The sequence below is a fragment of the Doryrhamphus excisus genome, chromosome 5 (genome assembly GCF_030265055.1).
Source record: "Doryrhamphus excisus isolate RoL2022-K1 chromosome 5, RoL_Dexc_1.0, whole genome shotgun sequence".
Lineage (NCBI taxonomy): Eukaryota > Metazoa > Chordata > Actinopteri > Syngnathiformes > Syngnathidae > Doryrhamphus > Doryrhamphus excisus.
In genome coordinates, this window is record NC_080470.1 from 15,985,430 (window position 1) to 16,006,282 (window position 20,853).

A 20,853-nucleotide genomic window follows, 5' to 3' on the forward strand; every position below is an offset into this window, starting at 1 on the left:
CCAGATCGGATTTGGGATCCAACACATATGGATGTATGTTAAAAGCACATACAGAACATTACAAGATGATAAATAGGCATTTATGATCAACTCTGATGAAGTAGCGGCACAACACCAGAAGTCCTTCGGAGCACTTCAGAGTGTGACCAACCACAGCTGGAATAGGTGCAAATTCTGGAAGAACTACAACACTTTCTTTGCTGGTTATCGTGTGTACGTAGCTGCTCTATAGGAATCCACAACTCAATCCCCTTTAATGTAAGCAAATCTGAACTATCCCTTTAAGAATTCCATTCTAGAAGTGAGATATGTGGCCTTGGATGAATGGATTGTGGAGACATAAACCGGGTATCGCAAGACTAGCAACCGCTTGACAGTCCACTTCTTAAGACAACACGAGAGCCTGAGCTGCCGGCAAAATTATTTTTATGAATGCTTTGTAGCTTAGCATGACTGAAGTCATGTTAGCAAGAATGGACGTAAATAGCATTTGCAGCGCACTAGCTAGTCGCCAGGAAAGATTTTCAATCTATCAGCAAAATGTATGTACATGATAGCAGTCTCATTTATTGTTCAATTATATTTATTTATGATTTATTATGTATTGCATAAAACTAAGACAGGAACAACATCAAATTAAAGCACTAAATGAATACACCAAATGAGTCTAAATGAGTCACCATCCACCAGTACAAGCCTGGACTGTGGAGGTGCACCACCACATACTAAATATCCACGTTAGCGCTGAAAAAGGTAATCAATTCTGATATATATAATTTAGAACATATGCCTCGGCTGTGGCAAATGTTTGCTGTTGTGATGATGAGCTAGCATGTGCACTAAGGTATGGCTATCTGACATGTGCAAGAAGTGTTTAAGGAAGCAGAGAGGCGCTACTCGTAATGGAAAGGTCAAGTTGGAAAGTTGTCGGGCGTTCCTGTGGTGCACCAAAGCCAATCTCTTACCGCACTGTTATCGTATTACCTGCCCCGCATGCCTACGGGGGCCGGCCAGGACGGCGTAGGAAGGCAGGGATTCATTGTGACAGACAGCGCTAATGTATTTCTGGCCGCAGCCCCAAGCTACAAAGCCTTCTCCATAAGTACGTGCGGCGACAAAGCCCACCATCTGCTAAACAGACAGGCCCATTCGTACACATGCGCCCTGCACGGTGGGGGGGGCGCCAAACGGATCGATTAGCAGACCAGGGGTGTGAGGGCCACGGCGGGAGGGGCTGGGGAGACACCCAGGGGTCAGGGAGATGGTGTTGCATTTCAGCACATGCTAAATCAGTTACCATCGTAAAGCCCGAGCTCAGCGCCTCAGCCCCCCCCCCCCCTTAATCCCCAAACAATCTGGCCCAATCTGAAGAATAACTGCTGGTTTCTTGTTACAGTAACTCTCGCTAAACCCGCCGCCTGCATAACAACACCACAGTCACGGCCACGACGCCAAGCAGCTCCTGTTAGCTAACATGCCAGGAACCGCCTGACAAACCCCTTGGAGATGATAAGATGATGTCCTCACCATATCCAGGAAAAGCATAGCTTTTTGTGTCAATATCCCTAATTTCCATCCATCCATTTTCCCTAGCACTCATCCAGCCTATTCTAAAGCTTCCCAATGTAGGCTACACATTGGCTGAGTCACCACTCAGTCACAGGACAAATACGCTGCAACTTGCTTTTCCGCAACCAAAAAAAACAAACATTTCAAAACCAAGCCAACTTGTCCCATAGGAATTTCATTTTTCTCCAATAATCTTAACGTAACCAAAACAGTATCAACAAAAATAGCTGAAAGAATATCAGCAAATGTTGCTAGCTAATACCACCAAAGATATCACCAGGCTAGAAGAATATCAGCAAAAGTAGCTTGAAGAATATCAGCAAACGTGTCTAAAAGAGTGTCAGCTAACGTAGCCAAAAGATTTTTAGTAGTCGGACAGCGACTGTTGCAGATTTCCACGATTCCCTTTCATGCAGCCGGCGTCCCACCTCACTTTGCTGAAAATTGGGGGATTTGCGCTGACTTTGTGAGTAGGAACCGGAGCTGCGTTGCTAAGCGTTTTTCCTCCTTGGAGGTCTGAAGTATGTAACCTTCCAGTATTTTTGGAATGCAGCGTTGACTACGAGAGACCTGCTCTTGTTTTATTCCACGGAAAAGCAGGAAAGCGCGCCAACTCTCTCGAATGGTTCGTGACCATGTGACCTTGTCATGCTTTTCCCAGATGTAAGTAACCAAGCGGCGAGCTTAAGGAGGCTGATGGGTGTGTGCTCGCCAGGGCGTGGTTGTCTGCGCGGTGCATTAGCGGACAATACCCACCTCCTGGCAGGGACCAGATCCAAGCCACAGCGCACACTGGCACACTGCGCTTAGACGCTATTAGGTCGCTAATGCCTTCCCCAGGACTCCCTGCCGCAAGCGTTTTGGGCCTGAACCCGATACCACACACACGCTACACCAGGCATAGGGTTTACTCGCTTACAAAACACATCTGGGCTTCACATTTCCCTGTTTGTCAACAAAAAAGGCCTCCTGGAGGCTCCGGCAAGGGGTTTTTGGGACAGATTAGTGACTTCCCCTCACACATGTTGCAGTTTGTGTCACGTTAGCGCTGCATACGCCAACGTGAGCGTGCACTTTTTATGACCTTGGAGTTTGACCTGTTAGCCCTTTTGGTGTTTGTGTTAGAAGGCAGGCTTTGTAACATGCGTATCAATTCCATCTGATATGGCCGTCATCCCAAATGGTCTCAACCTTTTTTAATTTTTATTTACACTTTTAGGTCATTTTAATTGTATTTATTAATTCAAATAAATACAATTTTAATTTCATTATTTTACACATTTTGCTCTCATGTAAGTAATTTTATTTGTATTTATTGTTATTATGTTTTACTCTTTCATTCAAGTTATTTTAGTTCATTTTCATTTTAATTTCATTTTAATTTTACATCTATAAAGTCATTTTTAGGGCCACAATGGGGCAGAGTGGTTAGCATGTTGACCACACCGTCACGAGATCTGGAAGACCTGGGTTGGACTCTCCTCTTGGGCATCTTTCCCTGTGCATGGGTTTCCCCCCCATTCCAAAAACATGCTTCATTGGCCACTCCAAATTGTCCATAGGTATGAATGTGGGAGGGAATGGTTGTGTTTCAGTGTATCGGCACTTGGATCTCATTAAACTGATTAAACTGATTATGTCATTAAAAAAGAGTTACGAAGTGAGTGATAAGAATATCCAATTCATGTTTTTCTTGATCTTCTTGTTTATTTACACACATTATTAAGCCGTTTTTGTGATGTTCGGAGTGTGCCTGAATGCATCTGGCGTTCTTGTACTGAGAATGTGAAAGAAAGGAAGAAGGAAGTGGAGACGTGGGATGGGGATACATACAGTATATAGTATATAGTATATATCTAATTGTACTACAGTGTATGTTCAGGTCGGAATGAAGTTCTAAGATAGTGTCAGACTCTGAGTAACTGTGAGGACGCTCCACTGCTCCACTGTGCTATGACGACACACCCATCGAACCAAGGCGTGCTTGCTCTGGTGCACATGCGTTAATTACGCAAAACAATGTAATGTAATTAAAGAAAAGATTTGTTACCACCGGTAACGCATTGTTTTTGCCAGTCGTGGCCTAACTATGAACCATACAAGGAAGTCCAAATGGATGTCCAAATTGTCCACATTTTTACCACGCCTTTTCCAAGCGAGCGTTTTGAGCCATCTCAAACTTCTTTCACGGCTCCAAAATACGCAAATACGCAAACCTCATTATCTGAAACTTTGGAATGGTTTAACACCAGAATACAACATTCTAACTACATTTATAGGGAAGAAAAGTGAAAAAGGTTATTTATATTATGAATCATAATTGTATTAAGAATGATTAATATTATTATTATCAATAATAATAATGATAATATAATTATTAATAATATTATTAAAAATATACATTTCAAAAATGTAATTAAGAAAATGCACACAAAGGAGCAGATAACAAGTTGATTAAAACTGAGTTTGGGTTATTCATCTTAATTAAGTAATTTGTGTTTTGCCGTTTATTTGCACAGTGTGCAAATAATTCCTAATTTAAAATTAAAAATCAAAAAGTTGCAGTCAAATGTTTGATTGGAATTTAGACACAAGTTGTACAGAGAATTTTAGAGTACATCTTTTAGTGGAATTTTGACTTGCTGTCTGCGACCCACGCAGAATGGACCGACCGGGCCACTTCTCAGGCATCATCCTGTATATGCCAAGTGATGAGACGTGTAATATACCATAAAAAGACCTTATGAAAGACACCTTTCAAGAAAGAAAGACACCTTTCATAAGTGGTGAATGAAACGCTGTGAAATCCATACTGAGCTGTGATGAGAAGAGAGATGAGAAATGAGACGGGATAATATTGTTTTCCTGCTACGTTTCCATGATGGATCTGCTTTTAATGAGCATCTTTGCCTTTCCACTCCCCGAGCAAACCCGGCTAATTAACCTCCCCAGCCCCTCCTGTCCAGAAACGCGCTGATGAGAGGCTATGTTGCTGTCATGATAGCAGATTGGGATCAAACCGCGCTCTAACATGAAGTAGGTGTACTTTTTATGCCTTTGAGTATGGGCCTACATCCTTTTTGATGTATGGTGAATTTCTTCCTAAATGAAAAGCCAAACAAACAAAGACCAAGGCCATTTTTCCCTTGGAAATAATGTCAATCCAATGAAGCAGATACACCGAATGTAGGGTGCGATTCCAGTTCTCCAGTTCTCCAGTTCCAGTTCCGATTCCTCGGTTTGAATCTGATTCTTTGAGGGCACTCACCAAAGCTTTTCGATAAAATGTTTTTTATTTTAATGATACATTATTACTTTTTGATGAATTACTTGTTAATTACCAAGGATTTCTCACAAGCATATTTACATACAGTATATAATATCAAACCTTTGAACCGGAACATCAATGATTCTTTCTCTTTATATAGTAGGAGTACATGTTAACAAATGATTATTATTTTTGAAAAGCTTATAAAAAACAAGAATGACATATGTTGTGCTTTATGTGCTGGAGAGTCTTATGATGCAGAACAGACAAAGTGTAACGTAACCATGTCACTGAGGGCCTAGACCTGCGTGGGCAAAGTTATGTCCGGCTTCAAACTGCACCAAACATGATCGCTTCTATTGTGCACTTGCGTCCTCACCTCTTTTTGCCTCTCACGCAAAAATTCGTTTGAGACGTATAAAGACATCTTGGGGATTGGGTGTTCAGGTGGAAAAAAGCGAAGAGAGGGCAGCTTTATAAATAAATAATGAAAATCCAATGAATCCCCAAAAGTATGAAGAACAAGGACTTTTTTATTTTAATAATTGTAGTTTTGGGCTGCATGGCGGACGAGTGGTTAGCATGCAGACCTCACAGAGAGGAGACCCAGGTTCGACTCCACCCTTGGCCATCTCTGTGTGGAGTTTACATGTTCTTCCCGTGTATGCGTGGGTTTTCTCCGGGTACTCCGGTTTCCTCCCACATTCCAAAAACATGCTAGGTTAATTGGCGACTCCAAATTGTCCATAGGTATGAATGTGAGTGTGAATGGTTGTTTGTCTATATGTGCCCTGGGATTGGCTGGCCACCAGTCCAGGGTGTACCCCGGCTCTCGCCCAAAGACAGCTGGGATAGGATCCAGCACCCCCCGCGACCCTCGTGAGGAAAAGCGGTAGAAAATGAATGAATGAATGAATAATTGTAGTTTTGGGCTGCATGGCGATCGAGTGGTTAGCATGCAGACCTCACAGAGAGGAGACCCAAGTTCGACTCCACCCTTGGCCATCTCTGTGTGGAGTTTACATGTTCTTCCCGTGTATGCGTGGGTTTTCCCCGGGTACTCCGGTTTCCTCCCACATTCCAAAAACATGCTAGGTTAATTAGCCACTCCAAATTGTCCATAGGTATGAATGTGAATGGTTGTTTGTCTATATGTGCCCTGGGATTGGCTCGCCCGAAGACAGCTGGGATAGGCTCCAGCACCCCCTTCGACCCTCGTGAGGATAAGCGGTAGAAAATGAATGAATGAATAATTGTAGTTCTACATACAGAAAACTTGTGTGAAATGTGAAATGATTGTAAATGATTAGTGGATGGAACTTGTTGATGCTTCCCGTAAATCCTGGTGACTTCTCACCTTCAGCATCAAATTGCTGCCACACGTAACATTTGAATTTAGCAGGCATATGCAGTAAAAAACGTGTGAACTGTAATTTGGCGACTTTGTTTGGAGACTGCGTTTAAGTAAGGGTGCAGTACAGGACAAAGGGACTAGCTTGTTGCAACGTTTTTGGCGAACATTTTAGTGGAAGAGCAAAGTGGGGGTGTAAGAAAAGTGAGGTTTGTGTGTGGATGTCCAAGAAATATGGCATTCGTTAGATCACATCTTAATCTAAAAGTATATTAAAGCAATAAAGTGTGCACTCCTAAAAAATGTGATCTGGTGTTGCTTCCATACATCAGCGATCAAGTGGCAGCACACCAGCACATGCTAAACTGAAGCATGTGTCAGCGCCGGACTTTGGACTGACAGCCCGTCACTTTCTCTTGTGTCATCATCAGTGGGCCTTCTTACATGGGAGCGGTGGGGGGTTTGGGTCAAGTCTCTTTCATCCGACTGTTCCACGCCGCCTCTGAAGTGCTCCCCGAAGCTTTTGGCCAGTTGCACTTGTCACGACTGCGAGCCAGGACTTCTTTAGCCAAGACAAATGTTGGCTGTGCCGCAGATAGTACATGTGGCCCACAAACCACTGCTTGCTGTGCCAGCAGACAGGTCCTGATTAGCTGCGCTTAGATCACATACACACACCTTTAAGCCCGCTTCTAGCCCCTGTAGACACTAAGCTGCACATATAGAACATAGTGGGGGTGCAACAATTCCTCGAATAATTTGAGTACCTTGTTTACAAAAAAAGACAAAGTGAGATTAAGGTTTTTGCACTTGACTAACATAACGTGAGCTGCGTGGAGGGCCAGCTTTGTCTTAACTATGATTACTGTCAAATATGAGGCAGTTTTTGACAATGCTGACGTGACTTCACACAGCGATGTGCCTGCTCACGCAACAGTAATTGTTGTATGTTAATGTGCCTCACAATCTGCTTTAAGCCCCCAATATACGTAGATACTATATATAGACACATACTGTAGATGCGCACCTCCAAAAAATACTGCTTGTTAGGACGGACTGTTGGAACACAGGCCCTCAAATGCCGTCGCTCACCCACGGCAACAAGCCAAAAACAACAAGCTCATAGAAGCCACGCAACTAACCCGACCCGCAAAAGTAGGGATGCCCAAAGGGTGGCCTTAGGGCCATCTGTAGACCATGGCTCACTTAATATTTAACATTGCAAGAGCACAAGAGTAATGTATCATTGTATTAAGTAATGTTTTATCACTGCAAAAAGTATCATTAACATGTAGCCAAAAGAGTACCAATGAATGTAGCTAGAAAAGTATCAGCAAAAGTAGCCAGACGAGTATCAGCTCACACAACTAGAAGAGTATCAGCAAAATGTAGCCAAAAGAGTATTGGCAAATCTAGCTAGTAAAGAATCAGCAAACATAACCAAAAGAGTATCATGTAACATACTGCAGTATCAGCAATGTAGCTAGAAAAGTATCTGCAATTGTAGCCAAAAAGGGATCAGCGAACATAGCTAGAAGAGTATAAGCAAACATAGCGAGGAGAGGAACAGAAAAATGTAACCAACAGAGTATCAGTGAATGTAGCTAGAAGAATATCATCAATTATAGCCAAAAGAGAATTGTCAAACGTCGCTAGAAGAGTATCCGCCAATATAACCAAACGAGTATCAGCTATCATAGTTTGAAGAGTATCAGCAACATGTACCCCAAAAAAGTATCAGTGAACAATAGAGTATTCGCAAACATAACCAAAAGAGTATTAGCAAATATAGCTAGAAAAGTATCAGCAAATGTAGCCAAGAGTATCAGCGAACATACAGTAGGTAGAAGAGTATCAGCAAATATAACTAGAAGAATATCTGCAAACATAGCTACAAGAAAATCAGCAAAAATGTAGCCAACAGAGTATCAGTGAATGAAGCTAGAGGAATACCATCATACATTGCCTCAAGAGTATTGGCAAATGTCCATAGAAAAGTATCAGCAAATGCACCCAAAAGTGTATCAGTGAACGAGCTAGAAGATCATCAAACATAGCCAGAAGAGTGTCAGCAAAACATACGTAGCTAGAAGAAAGTCACACTCCGCCTGACGTGTTCAGGATCACACGGAACAGTCAGCCATCACAAACTGGTGGCTCCAATCAACAACAATGACTATGAGAATGATGTCATGTGCTTATGTCTTGTCCGACAGTCTAGGAAGCAGTGAACACATCGGGTTTAACGCTTGTGTGTGTGTGTGTGTGCTGCGCTGCATGTGTGGAGACAACTATGTCGACAGAGATTTTCTACCTACATTTGCTCATATTCTTTTGGCGTGTTTGCATCCCACAGTAACCTGTTTTATTCAATACAGCAATTGCTGATTGACAACCTTGTCATTCTTATATCCCCTGGAGACGCTACAAAAACCATCATATTAGAAGGAAAACAATAATAATAAGAATAATATTAAAGCAAACAGGTGTGCTATAGGAATAGTATGGGTGTATATGGGTGAATTCAATAAGTCATGCCAAATGTTTACCGGACTGAATTCTTCATTTTTGCTTTTGTGTTGCAGGCGAGCGTCCCTACCAGTGTCCTTACTGTGACAAAGCCTTCAGCAAGAACGACGGCCTGAAGATGCATATCCGCACGCACACTCGAGTACGTTCTTCTCCTTTGATGTCCACCACACCATTCTGGACGTGTTGGTACCAATGATCCCTTTACAGTTACAGTTATGCCAAATCTCAAAAATGGTAAACACATTTTTCCCTGACCCCTAAAAGAAGTTTGGGATGGCTCAAAACGCTCGGTTTCAAAAGGCGTGATAAAACTGTTCCCTTGTGATGTCACAGAGGTGCGGACTTCCTCATATGGTTCATAGTTAGGAAGCGATTTGGGTTGTGTGACCAATCACAGTGAGTGGGCACAGAGGTGGGTGAAATAAATTTAAACACACACCGTTTTGGCAGGAAGCACAATCAAAGTAAATCCAGCTGGAGTAGGTGCAGATTCTGGAAAATCCAAAAGGTTTTCTGTGCCGGTTATTGTGTGTAGCTGCTCTATAGGAGTCAACAACTCAAGGTCCCCTTTAAGGTTCCTTTTACCTTCATTGAAGAGGGCAGCAAGATCAACACGGAAATGTTCAGACCAGTTGAAACAGTTGACATGTTTAGAAATACAATATTTTATTTTTAGTAATTTTTTATTTTATAATTATAACCTTTTTATTTCATTAGTTTCTTAATTGTATATGTATGATTTTAATTATTATTTCTGTGGAATGTCTTTTTAGTGTTTGAATATTAACGTCAGTGTCGATGTTTAGAAAGTAAACTTCCTGTTTGCATGCTGTTTTACAAATGCGCGGCAGTATTGCGGTGACACACCAGGAAGTGGGCGTGTTCGCTGCTGCTGAGAAGGGGTGGGGGTCAAAGGTGAAAGGCTGAACAGCTGCTGAGGAGAGAAGGTCAGCAGGTACAGATGTTGGATGTTAGCGGGGTCATGGCAGAGGCGGTGCATTGTGGGTACGCCGCGTGCTCCCTGAGCGCGGCCATGTGCTTTCTGGCCTTTCTCCTTTGACCTTCTGCCCCCCCCCTTATGGAAAAGAAATTCCTTCCTGCGGTAAAGTCATCACTGAATGCTGGACACACAAACACACGCACCTTTTGTATCCTGTGTCACTTTGTGCCCTGCCCACATGATAGTGCTTTCCCAGGCCCCTTTACTTCCTGCATTGACTGAGTTCCCATGGCAACGGGGCTCCTCACGGCCAAAGCCTTAGCTATCGCTGCGTCTCGCTCTCCCGCTATCTCTTCGGCATTTTGCCACGCTTTACAGGAGCGCCAATCAGGGCGTCGGCCAGCAGCTTTGACTGACAGGAAGAGGCGTGTCGCCATATTGATAGACGTTTAAAGCACTTCTTGTGTGGAGTCCAACATCCTCCGCACGCCGTGTGTGTGTGCTTTTATGTTTGTCTCCTTTTCAGGTGTTGTATATTTTAAACACATGTTTATATACAGTGTTGGAAGCATGAAAAAGTGGTTTTAGTCAATATATACTTATTTTAGATTTTAGATTCATGACTTAAATATGATGGCCTGAGCACGGTACTGTTTACAGTATTGTTAAAATAAGTCACACAAAAGATGTGAAAAGTTGCTAGCTTGTAAATAAACATGGCTGGAACATTTAATGTCAAATACAGCTGAGGCCATGTAATTTGGAATTCAGACTACATTTTGGGATATGTACTCCTGTGTCAGGACTACAAATCCGCCACACCAATGAAGTCAAACTTTAGTGATAAGTAAACCTCGGATATATCGGATTCAATTGTTCCCACTGGTTTTGTCCGATATAAGCGAAATCAGTTATATGCGTTTTCCGGAAAATGTCTGTTTTACACATATATCGGATTTATATCCGGTATATGCGTAAATCGGATTTTATCCGTTATAAAAAGGCACTTCCTTGACTATGTTTCCAATGTACCTGGACGCGCAGGCAACGCTGCAAATTACGTCGTATAGCGGCCTGTCAAGATTTGGCGAATCGGAGCGCCACGATGCGGCCATCCGATATATGTGAGGGAAATTTAATGGAAATGCATTGGAACGGGACTGGAGATTTTGTCCGAAATAGGCGAAATCCGTTATAAAAAATCCGATATATGCAATGAATTTTTATTGGAAATGCATTACAGAAAAATCGGTTCTTTTTTATCTGTCCGTTGTGAGCGAATTTCTGATATATCCGAGTCCGATATATCCGAGGTTTACTGTACTAGCATAGCTACGTGACGTTACGGTGCTAACATTGTACTATAGCATGATGCTAGGTTAGCATATGCGCTGAAAAAAAACAACATAGCCCCCACCTCTCCAGTTGGCAGAGTTCCAAGCTTCATTTTAAGACGTGTAGCGAAGCCTGAGGAAGGCGGTGGTGGAGAAAGCAAGAGAGATGTATTATATTATATTAGAGTTCCAACACAATGAAAAAGTAAAGGGTATCCTTGGCAATGTGCGTGTTGCAGGAGAAGCCTTATAAATGCAGCGAGTGTAACAAGGCCTTCAGTCAGAAGCGAGGACTGGATGAACACATGAGGACTCACACAGGAGAGAAGCCTTTCCAGTGTGACGTGAGTACACACCATAATACAACACATCTCCTTGGAGGTTCCATCCATCACACTCATGCTTTTCTTTGGGAGGACATGTCGGCTTCCACATAAGGAAAACCTGACCATGACATCCTGTTTGTGTGTGTGTGTGTGTGTGTGTCTGGACTGAGTCCAGATGTGGGGTGGATCCAGTGTTGATGCAGATAGTGATCTCGCAGGTCACATTTGTGCTGATCTCCAGTAAACATTGACTTCATCATGTTTACGCTGTGTGCTATTTTAAAAAGTTACATTTTTCTATGCCAGGGGGTCCAAACTTCGTCCAGTCACTTAGTGAAAAATGAAACGATACAACTTTTCCTCTTTGTCAAGCAACACATGTAGATGTGCTAAGATGTTTTGTGACATTATTGTTGGTATCAACATCAATCTTCCTTTTTTCCTCATTTTTTTTCATTTTCCAAACATTTTAACTTTAAATTCTGACTTTATTTCCACAATATTTTGATGGTAAACATGGTTGATACTGTCTTTATCCAGCAACCTTTATACTGTCTTTTTCGCTGTTCACTCCCACCATGTAGCCTCTCCTCCTTCTTATCTCTGCGGGGATGCCTGGTTGCTTGGTGTAGCAAAGGGGTGCTCCAAGCTAACCGCTGCTCCTGAGTGTGAACAATGGAGCAAGAGGGAAGCTACAAACGTAACAAGATGAGCATTGCTTAAAGGGGAAATGTACTTTTTGGGGAATTTTGCCCATCATTCAAAATCCTTATGTGAAACATGACCACATATATTATTTCCTTCCCTTTTCTGTGCATTATAACACAAGAAAACAAAGCTCATTTGCCGTCAGCATTTTTACCTGAGGACTGAAGCACACGTCTTGTGCTGGAAGACACAGCCACCCCAAGGAGAGCGGAGATTGTAAATGTTGGCGCTGCTGTTGAAAAAAAGTGAAGGATACAGAAGGATGACTTCAGGTCAAATGTCTGAAGGGGTACGCCACTGTAAAAAGTATGGAACCACAATTAAATTTCCATCCCTAATGGACACCTCAAGGTGCTTTGAAGGTCAGAGTTAGCTTTTGGAATAATCTGACACTTATTATGTTTAGCAGGTGCTCCAGCGTACAGACGTTAGCTTGCAGAGGATAATTATGGATTAGCATGACAGGAGGAGGGCGATTGAGGCATTTAGACGTCTTGTTTGTGGAGATGTCCAGATCTGCATCCCTAAACTAGCAAAAGATGTCGGAGTAAGATGTCTCAATCATCTTGTCCCTCCCGTCTCTGGCAGGTGTGCGACCTGTCCTTCAGCCTGAAGAAGATGCTGAGTCGACACAAGCTGACGCACAACCCAAACCGGCCCATGGCGGAGTGCCAGCTGTGCCACAAGAAGTTCACCAGGAACGACTACCTCAAAGTGCACATGGAGAACGTCCACGGCGAAACCGAGAGCTAGGAGCTCCTTGGACACATCCACGTTAGTCCTGGTCGCTCACACATGGAGATGTTTGACCAGATCGCTGCTCTCACGTTGATGCTCCGTCAAGCATGTGCAAGTGTCTGACCTTGTCCAATATGCTATATTGTCTGTATACATGCAATACATACATGTGTATGTATTTACCTGTATACACTGTATATATGTATATACAGTACTGTACAAACAGCCATGGTTACCATACATCTACTTCCTGCTACCACTTCCTGCTTGGTGGAGGTCGAAGGTGCTTTGATGATTCCACGCCAGGGTGTCCAAAGTGCGGCCTGCGGCTGTGTTTTTATTGGCCCTAGGCACATTGTGGCACAAATAGAACAAGAAAACTACAAAAACACAAAACAAAAGCAAAATCGGCCATCAAGAACAATGTCAAAATTTGAAGAATTTTTTTTGTAAACTAACCAGAAAAACTAATTTTACAAGATTAGTGTCATAATATGAAGAGAAATAACATCATTTTAGTGGCATAATGTTAAAATCTCAAAGAATGGCTTTATTTTTGAAAAGTTGTATTTAAAAAAAAAAGTGGTAATTTTCCATTAATAAACTGGTTATATTTTGCTTAACTTAATACTTACTACTAAAGTAATAGACTTGCAATTTTGGGGAACTTAGGCGAGGGAAAAAGTCAAAATATGAAGAGAATCTAACCAGAAAAATCTGTGTTTCAGAGGATAATGTCATAATATTATGAAAAATATATAAATATATTATATAAATATATTAGGAAAAATAATGTTGTATTGGCATAATATTGAAATATTAAAGAAAGATGTTATTTTTGAAAAGTCATGATATGAAAAAAAAACAATGAATTTGTCTTTTTGGGAAAATTAGATTGCGGAAAAAGTCACAATTTTACGAAAATAGACTAGTGATATTATGAGAAAAACAATGTCATTTTTGTAGCATCGACTTGAAATATTAAAGGAAACATTTACTATTTGTAACATGAAAAACAAAACAACTTTTGGAAATATGTCAAACTTATGGAGAATATGTCAAAATATGGGACTACAATCAATTTACGGGAAAAAAGTGGAAATAGTTGGACAATTTTAAAAACGTAGCAGAAATGGAAAAAAAGAAGCAGCAGTCATTTTTAAAAGAATACAGTGACAATAACAAATAACATATTCTATAGAGGAAAAAAGTCACAATTTTCTGGGAATAAACTTAAGTAAGTATCAGCAAATTGTCATACGTGGAAATGTTAAATAGCACTTTTTTGTTGAAAAAATATAATAAAAATGTATAAAAAAGTATGATGAAAAACTGCAAATACAGTTGCAATTTTTGGAGGGTTAAAAAATTAGCCTAGGGAAAAAGTCAATATTAAGAGCAAAAGTTATAACGGGAAAAATCAGTAATAATCATTCATTCAGTCATAATATTATGAGGATAAATTATGTTGTTTTACAGGCATAATGTTGAAATATTAACCAAAGACACTATTTTTCGAAAAGTCGCAATACTATAAACAAACAAAACAACAAATTAATAAAGTTACCGTTTCCAATTACGGTATTTTTAGAAGAAAGTTTAAATATTCAAATAAAATAAACTGCCTGGTTTTGCTCAGTAATTTATATATCAAATTAGAGTATTCTACCTGTATTGTTTTGTACAACTATTGTTATTATTTATCTTTAGTAGAAATGAGGGATTGCGTTATTATATAAAGGTATCATGGAAATGAGATACATTTCCATGAAGCCTGAAGGCTATTGTTCCAGGCCTCACTGTTGCCCCTTGAGGTAGAAAGCGGTACTGCAGGGCAATAAAGCGTCTTCATGTTGGACGTGTTTGTTGAAGGTGCTGTATCTCAGCAAGGAAGGCTTTTTCACTTTCTATTTCTTTATGAGCCCGCCTCTAATGCTGATGATAACGTGAAATAAATATTTTTCTTGTAATAAATGTTTTTTGTATGATTTCAATACATTTTTCAAGTAAAAACGGATACATTTGGACATTACTCCATGGCTTTGTACGGCCTAAGCAGCGATACACTGATACACACTTACACGGTTGGCATGTTCAATGCTAGCATGTTAGCTTTTAACATTTAAATATTGTTGGGATTCTCTCAGAATTCAATTAGGTGGGAGTTAGTGTTAGGGTTAAACCCAAAACATTATCACCAACTGTGAAAGAAGACACAAAGACGTGAGATATAGGCTTGCAAGGAGAGTGATCAGAGACTGTTCAGTAACATTCATCCAACCTACTTTGAAAACAGTCTCTGCTCTCCTTCTTTTTATTAATTAGAGTTTAGGTGTGCCCTATTACATAGGTCTCAATCGTCTAAGGGAGGGGGAACAGTTCACACGGTTGAGACCGGTTTCAACATCAAGCATATTTTGAGAAAGCAGAGACAGATAGTTCAAGGAGACATTCTGTTATTGAATGTCTCAAGGAGACATCAAGCATATTTTGAGAAAGCACAATGTCTCAAGGAGACATCCTGTTATTGACGTGTGATCTATGTGCATGTAATAGTAACTTGGATAATATGAAGCAAGCTTATTGAATGTGATTACATGATATATACAGCTTTATTCCAACATTTCCCCCCTGTTTATCCAATTTACTCATTGTAGAACATCATTTATTGATCACTTCACGAGGATTTTCGATCATAAAGTCATAAACATATGAGAAAAAGTTACACCTAGAGGAGAAATGTCACTCATAGTCGCCTGGATCTGGAAAAAGATCAGGAATGTTAAAAGATGTTTCATCGTCATGGTCAACACTATCTTTATTAATGTTAACACCATCTTCGTCGTCGTCATGTTGTGGAATAAGAGTGTAAGCTCTTGAACATGTAACTGAATGGGTGAAATAGCAGAGGATATTATCTGGGTGCAAATCCTGCGAATAATGGGGATACAAATACATCCACACACTGCCAGAATGCCGACAAAAACCGTCACTGCCAATGCAATTGTCATTAAAAGAGGCTTCCACTTACTGAAGAAATCAGCGAACCCAGACCACATAGAGGTATCAACACCTGAATGCTCTTTCATCTTCTTATTTAGGGACTGAAGTCCATCCAAGGCCCTGGTGAGGCTGTCATCTGCTGCTGTATTGTTCGGAATGAACGTGCAACACTTCTCACCAAAAAGGGCGCAGACATGCCCTTTCTCCGCCAGCAACATGTCAAGAGCAATGCGGTTCTGGAAAGCCATCAAGGACGTAGCTGACAATTGCTCATGAATTGCTTGAAAACCATCTTGAGTATAATTTCCTAGCTTCTGCACATTGTAGTGGATGTAGTTGATCCTATCTACATTTTTATTTATTGTTATCCAAGGTACAATAGATTCCCACCCAGCTGCTATTTGATTAACCAGTTTATAATCATCAGGAACACCTCGTGGAATACCTATAGCATCAATATAAAGTTGGATCATTATCACTCCATCCCAAGCCTCTTTTAGTCCTAGTCCATAAATGTGGGAGTATGGTGTCAAATGTATGTAGTAGCTCAACCGCTGTGATCTGGAATATGTGTACAGGCAGAATTAAGGTAACAGTAGCACAATATCCTGTAGTATTGAAAGGTAATTTGTCATATATGGCGTTATCACCACACCACCACCATATATCACTCCGTGATAAGGGTGTAAAATGTTCATCAACAGTTTCAGTTTCAGCACATTGAGAAGCGTTCAATGAACCCAATATTGTGCCGGTTCCAGTCCTGTGGATACATGTGAAATTACCAATTGCAACTTTATTGGAAAACAGTGGTTTCTTCTTCTCTGGACCTGTAAAGGGAAACACCCTATCATACATGGTACAACTTCCTGTAGGGTTGGTCTTGGTTATAACCTGTAAAAGGCAACTTTTATTCAAAACAGAAGGAACTATCTGCAGCAGCGGTCTTGGTCCCATGCAAACCACACAGTCCTGGTCGGTGGTGTTTGCTGCTTGCTCTGCCATGAGTAACCAGTTGTTGTTTTGGCCAGAAATACCAGTAAATACTTGGAACCAATCATCAGTGGTTTGGAGTACAGCTACTTTAACACCTGCTCTAATTGTTGCCCTGGTTAATTCTGGTCTCTGTAGTTTTGCTGAGTAAGTCTGGCATAACTGAATTGGGTAACACGTATCATAGCCTGTCCTCCATTGGCATAACCAGAATTCCCAACAGGTGCATCCCAACCACACACATGAAGTATCTTTGGTTGGAATTGGGCTTAGGAGCTGTCCTGATGTCAAATCTACAGTCAAAACTAAAGTTTTACCTTGGTTTTTCTCAACAAGTGACATTAGTGGCCTCTGATGTTTAGCGTAACTAGTTTTTTTTGGCAATTTGGTCCCAACTATGACAAGTGCTCCTAGGGAGTCCTAATATGCCTTATTGTGGTAATTGTCAAGCTTCTACCCCGGTGAGGGCGGACAATTCTTGCCTTTGCATCCACAACAAGTCACCACTTACAATCTCACTGTTTGGTATGGAGTTCGAAACCTAGTGGTAATCTTACTCCCATTCACACACACATGTTCACACACCTTTAACGCGTTTTCTTATCTTTGCCAGAGGACGCCGCCGCCCTTGCAGAATTTAACTGTATCCTTTTCAACAGGCCTCTTCTTCTGCCCTCGCGCGGACTTTAACTGGTCTTTACTTTTACCTGATAGAGTCTAGAATTGTCAGGGTTTTTATACCTTATCGCCTAACTCGTCACCCCTTGAATACCGGTATTTTATTTCACTCGTCACACATTCCTTTTTTAAGTGAAATATTCTACTCACGTCTCCGTGTTCCTGGATCTCCGTCAACCGTCGGATCCCAGCCCGAGAGGGAGGAACCAGTCCCGGAAAGGGTATTGGTCGCTGTGGCCACAGACTTGCCTGGATCTCTCTCCCACGCTGGAATCATCGGGTCTGTTGGAATCCGGCTCGAAGGACCAATTTAATGTTAGGGTTAAACCCAAAACATTATCACCAACTGTGAAAGAAGACACAAAGACGTGAGATATAGGCTTGCAAGGAGAGTGATCAGAGACTGTTCAGTAACATTCATCCAACCTACTCTGAAAACAGTCTCTGCTCTCCTTCTTTTTATTAATTAGAGTTTAGGTGTGCCCTATTACATAGGTCTCAATCGTCTAAGGGAGGGGGAACAGTTCACACGGTTGAGACCGGTTTCAACATCAAGCATATTTTGAGAAAGCAGAGACAGATAGTTCAAGGAGACATTCTGTTATTGAATGTCTCAAGGAGACATCAAGCATATTTTGAGAAAGCAGAATGTCTCAAGGAGACATCCTGTTATTGAGTGTCTAAAGGAATGTGATGAGTTATGCAAACGTGTGATCTATGTGCATGTATAGTAACTTGGATAATATGAAGCAAGCTTATTGACGTGTGATCTATTTGCATGTAATAGTAACTTGGATAATATGAAGCAAGCTTATTGAATGTGATTACATGATATATACAGCTTTATTCCAACAGTTAGCACTTTGTGTACATTGTCCCCATCTTACGAAGTGCTTGCATTCACAATTTTTAAATTCCGCATATCACATTGACATTTAGAACTTTAGCAACTGTTAATTACCGCAACTTTGACTTTGTACAGCGAGATAGATGCTGGCATGGTAGAGGTTTGTATGTTAGTTGTTAGCATTGTTCGTATTACATACTGTTGGGATTCTCTCACAATTAAATTAGGTACTAGTTAGCAATTTATATACATATACCCATGTTTTAAGGTGCCAGCATTAGCATTTTGCATATCACCATGGCATTTAGCACTTTCACAACTGTCTAGAAAAGCAACTTTGACTTTGTACAGACTTTGTACAGGTAGAGCAATATATATATATATCCAATGCTAGGTGTTAGCATGTAAGCTTATAGCATTGTTAGCATTTACATATCGTTGTGATTTTCTCTAAATTACAGCAGTTGCCACAGTTACCACTTTATACATATGTAGCAACCCTAGCTAGGTTGCTTTAGCAAGAGCAAGTTTAACTTTGCTCCGTTGGATAGATTGATGAGTCACTACAATGCTAGCATGGTAGAGGTTAGCATGTTAGCTGTTAGCATTGTTAGCATTTGAATATTGTTGGAATTCTTTCTAAATTCGATTAGGTAGCAGTTAGCACAATATGTGCATAGCACCCACCTTGAGGTTCTGATGTTAGTATTTGCATATCACATTGACATTTAGCATTTTAGCAACTAAGTTACTGTATGTTCCCATGTTAATACAAGGTTTCTGCACAAGTTGCTAGCATGCTGGCTGTTAGCCTGCTATCTATTAGAATTGTTAGCATTTCCATTTAATCTGAAACGCAGCACCAGAGCTTCGTAGCAGATAGCAGACCTGTTTCAAATGCGCATGGGAATTTTCTAGTTGATAGCTGTTTGTTGTTGTTTCACTTGAGTTTAGCATGTTTGCACTTTGTCACGTCTTTCTTTGATGTGTCTCATCATTTAATCTCGTCTAATGTCATGTTTGCCAAACGTGATCAAAAGTGTTTGAGTCCCGGTTGTTGATGCGCCTTCTATTCCTGGTGACGACTAATTAAAGCCTTTCATTGGCTCGCACGCTAAGGTGCCTCTGATGCTTTGGGTCTGCATTTAGCTCTGTGAGAATGTGGAGTTAGTCAGTAGAAGTCAATAAATAATGCAGCGTGTGGTTCCGAGGATTAGCTCTCTCTTCGCTTGTTGCTTCCACGACAGCTCGCCCACACCATCCTTTGAGTCGTTTTTACTGCGTCTGTGGGACACAGAACAACAGAAGTTGTCATTGTGTAGAGGAGAAATCATTTTTATTGTTCATTTCTTACAATTTTGGTTTTTGCTGCATGGTGACCAAATGGTTAGCATGTTGGCCACACAGTCAGGAGATGAAAAACCTAGGTTCCATTCCCCGCTTGAGCATCTCTGTGTGGAGCGCTAATGTTCTCCCCGTGCATGTGTGGGTTTTCTCCAGGTACTCCGCTTTCCTCCCCCATTCCAAAAACATGCATGTTACCTTCATTGGCCACTCCCAACTATTTTTTATAAATAATAATAAATAATAATAATATTATATATTATATATATATATATTATATATTAAAATATTATTATAATATTATTTTAATAGAATACTCTCTATATACTCTCTATAATACTCTATATTCATTCATTCATTTTCTACCGCTTTTCCTCACGAGGGTCGCGGGGGGTGCTGGAGCCTATCCCAGCTGTCTTCGGGCGTAAGGCGGGGTACACCCTGGACTGGTGGCCAGCCAATCACAGGGCACATATAGACAAACAACCATTCACACTCACATTCATACCTATGGACAATTTGGAGTCTCCAATTAACCTAGCATGTTTTTGGAATGTGGGAGGAAACCAGAGTACCCGGAGAAAACCCACGCATGCACGGGGAGAACATGCAAACTCCACACAGAGATGCCCGAGGGTGGGATTGAACCCTGGTCTCCTAGCTGTGAGGTCTGCGCGCTAACCCCTAGACCACCGTGCCGCCCTACTCTATATTAAAATAAATATTATTTAAATATAATACTCTAATTTAATATAATACTATTTCCACAGTGAATGTATAAGGCGATTTGCCCTACTTTTTCGACGGTCATTGAACGCACCATCCTACCGTTCTCCGATGCAAAGAGGGCTGTATGGATGTATTTGGATGTATTTTCCCCTTTTTCTTTCACCTCATACTTACTCCCGAATGCTGATACTATGTGGGAATGCATAAAGGTAAGATTTGATGACTTTGAGTGCTAATGTGCATCATTGTGGTAGTTCCATGCTAAATGGCTAACGCTAGCAAAACACTGGACTTCGGCCACGGTCATCACATTGACAGCCCATCAATAGCAGCTGGAAGTCCAATTTAGCTGGCAGTTCAATGTAAAAATCATCAGAGAGATGTAAAAATGTGAAAAACACTGGTTAGTTGGGCCACTCTTATGCCAAGGTAGCACTTATATGACAATAAAAACAATACCTGCACTGCTCCAGTCTCTGGTCGGCCATGGAAT

At 41.0% G+C, this 20,853-nt stretch overlaps 1 protein-coding gene across 1 annotated transcript in view; it reads left to right on the forward strand.

The window, feature by feature from the left end:
- Positions 1–14,710, forward strand: part of prdm5 (PR domain containing 5) — a 47,570-nt gene extending 32,860 nt beyond the window's left edge. Inside the window, exons 14-16 of the mRNA XM_058073727.1 lie at positions 8,774–8,859; positions 11,234–11,338; positions 12,617–14,710. Coding sequence (XP_057929710.1) covers positions 8,774–8,859; positions 11,234–11,338; positions 12,617–12,781 — 356 coding nt within the window. The 3' untranslated portion in view covers positions 12,782–14,710. The remainder of the gene's footprint in view (positions 1–8,773; positions 8,860–11,233; positions 11,339–12,616) is intronic.
- Positions 14,711–20,853: the final 6,143 nt, after the last annotated feature.